The sequence below is a fragment of the Otolemur garnettii genome, unplaced genomic scaffold, assembly GCF_000181295.1.
Source record: "Otolemur garnettii isolate 467f Iridium unplaced genomic scaffold, OtoGar3 scaffold00038, whole genome shotgun sequence".
In the NCBI taxonomy this organism is placed as follows: domain Eukaryota; kingdom Metazoa; phylum Chordata; class Mammalia; order Primates; family Galagidae; genus Otolemur; species Otolemur garnettii.
This window is the reverse complement of record NW_003852433.1, coordinates 1,465,300-1,468,188: the sequence shown is the minus strand read 5'-3', so window position 1 is coordinate 1,468,188 and position 2,889 is coordinate 1,465,300. Positions and strand designations below refer to the sequence as shown.

Sequence of the window (2,889 nt, the reverse complement as noted above, 5' to 3'; positions counted from 1 at the left end):
TCGCCCCCACCTGGCTCCGTGGCCTCTCTGCCTTTGCTCCTTCGCCCCCACCTGGCTCCGTGGCCTCTCGGCCTTTGCTCCTTCGCCCCCACCTGGCTCCGTGGCCTCTCTGCCTTTGCTCTTTCACCCCCACCTGGCTCCGTGGCCGCTCTGCCTTTGCTTCCTCGCCCTCGCCTAGCTCTGTGGCCTGTCCACTTGCTACTCTTCTCCTTGCAGCTTCCCTTGTGTGAAGGACAAACTGGCAGTGGTTCCCTCAAAAGCCGGCTCTGTGCAGCTGCTGCAATCCTGGTTCTGTCTGGCAAACTCCTGGTAAACTTTCAAATCCCAGGTCAGTTCCAGGAAACCTCCCCCCATCCCTTCAAACATCTCTTTACATTATAGCTCCTAGTATAAGATTCTACCTCACTGTTTCATTCATCATTTCCCTGTTTACAGGTCACATGCTAATGTGACCATGGACTCCCTAGTCACAGGACATGTTCCCAATTTATCTTGGTCTCCCCCAAAGTTCCCTGCCTGGTACACAGCAGGCACTGAGGATTATCTGAATTGAACAACAGTGTTTTAGGACCTTGCTGATACTGGGGAATGACTTCTCAATGGGGGCTAATTTTCACGTTACATAATAAGTAATGAGGTGGCAGTTCCAGGACACACAAGAATCAAGTGATTATTCTATAATCCCCAAGACGAGGCAGAACTGAATTCAGAGGTATTTGATCATACTGGCTTCAGCTCTGTGCTTGTGCAATGAATATTTTTTCAGAGGTCTCTGAGAAATATCAAATCCCAGCAAAGTGAGGGGAAGAGTGCAGGGATAGGCAGAATATTAATCCACATCTCTGCCAGCTGCTATGGGTACAACTGGGCTACCACATCAAAGAGGGGAGATTTTCCACTGAGACAGGGTGAATTCCAACCAGAAAGACCTTATTTGAGGTGCCCAAACTGTGCCTTCCTCATTTTCTTTTTTTCCAAAAATTGCACCAATGTAAAGGCAAGCTGTGGTTGAGATGGGCGTGTCACGCGGGTGTTGGCCGTACTGCCCTTACTAGGTACTCACTGGACAGGAGTGCAACCCAATAGCTCACTGCACTCTCAAACTTCTGAGCTCAAGCCATTCTTCTGGCTCAGTCTTCCAAGTAGGTAGAATTATAGCCCATTCGCAGCAACAAGTTTGGATATGTTTTTTGTTTTTGTTTTTTTTTTAAGAGACAGGGTCTTGCTATGTTGCCCAGGCTGCTCTTGAATTCCTGGCTTCAAGCGATCCTCCCACTTCAGCTTCCCAAAGGGCTGGGAATATGGGCATGAGCAACTGCACCCAGCCTTCTTTGTTTTTCAGTAGCAACAGCAAATACCAACTTAGCATAATTTCTGGACAAATAATTCTCACGTGATTTTTGCAAACCTAACATGTTCTGGTTCATGCTTTTTGTGTAACTTAAGGTGTAATTTAAGTTTTTTTGATGGGCCCAACACAAACCAAAATGTGGGTAATTTATTGGCTGGTCACATATCACAGGTATTGAGAAAGTAAGCAGAGGCAAGAATAACCACCAGTGGCCATGGGCAGGGCCTGGAGTCAGTCAGATCAGGATTTGTCCATCCCTTCCAATCCCTGTTTATGAAATCACTTACTTCATTCTCACTGAGAACAATCACACCCAGGGTGTTAAGAACTGCAATTTCAAGTTGGCTAAACAGAGGGTCATATACCCAGCAGTGACTTCTGGGAATCTAGAAAGAAAGAATGAAATTTATTTCAACTCCAAACATCTATGTGCAAGACCAGGGGAAGGGGAAATAAAGATGAATCTAAAAATTTACCTGGCACTTTTCCAAGAACAGAAGCAAAAATGACAGCTGGTTTCTAGCTATGATGCAGGTGGCAAAGTTCCCAATACCGTAACACACACATTTCAAATGGCCTGGTCTTGTGACCAGGTTCTCTCCTGGGATGGAGCCAGGGGCCATATTTGATTCATTTGATGAGTCAAGGTGCAGGTTTCCAAGGACATTTGAAAGAGTCCCCATAGGGGACTTCAATTGTTCCAGGTGTTTTGTAAGACATCTGTTGATGGTGTCTGAAAGAGCAGGTCCCCAAATGCAGTCAAAGGGCATGCTCTGACCCCAAGAACCAAATCACTCACAAAAATAAGTCCACAGACCCAGGGAGAAAGGGAGCAGTAAAGGCTTTAACTCCTCAGAGAAAAGCCACTGGCCTCACTCCCACACATGCCTGGGACATGCAGCAACGTCAGGCTGTCCGAACCCCTGGACTCCCATGGCCCAAAATCCAAGATGATGTTTCAAGCAAAAAATAGGCTTCATTCATGGGCCCAGTATGCATCTAAAACTGTAGTGAGGACTAACCCCAATTTAACAGGAGGCTCCTACCAAATGTAGACTATGTTCTGAAATGCCAATTTTTTTTGATTATAACAAAGAATAGAGGAGCATAACTCTCAAAATCATACTATAAATGGCTAGGAGTAGGAATATTTAATATATAAAAAGTACAAGGAAATAAAGGTAGTCTGGGCACTTTGAAAAATACTGTTTAAATCTCATATAGTGGGTTCTCTTGCCTCTCCTTTTACTATTCTGGTATTGAATTTAGTTGGACAAATCTGTAGGCAAAACAAAAAGTCATATAGTCTAACAAAAACATACCAATTTTTCACTTATTAAACCAGCAAAGATATCTTTAAATAACACCCCAAACTAGAAAAGGTTGCATGAAAAACTGGCTTGTTGGCTTGGCACCTGTGGCTCAAATGGCTAAGGTGATAGCCACATACACCTAAGGTGGCAGGTTCAAATCCAGCCCAGGCCCGCCAAATAACAGTGATGGCTGCAACCAAAAAATAGCCGGGCGTTGTGGCGGGC

General features: G+C 45.1%; 1 protein-coding gene across 1 annotated transcript in view; it reads right to left on the bottom strand.

The window, feature by feature from the left end:
* Positions 1 to 2,889, bottom strand: part of SRRD (SRR1 domain containing) — an 8,361-nt gene that overhangs the window by 2,552 nt on the left and 2,920 nt on the right. The window contains exons 3-4 of the mRNA XM_003789840.3: positions 1,828 to 2,084; positions 1,639 to 1,737 (exon numbers count right to left, since the gene is read on the bottom strand). Of these exons, the coding sequence (XP_003789888.1) occupies positions 1,639 to 1,737; positions 1,828 to 2,084 (356 nt within the window). The remainder of the gene's footprint in view (positions 1 to 1,638; positions 1,738 to 1,827; positions 2,085 to 2,889) is intronic.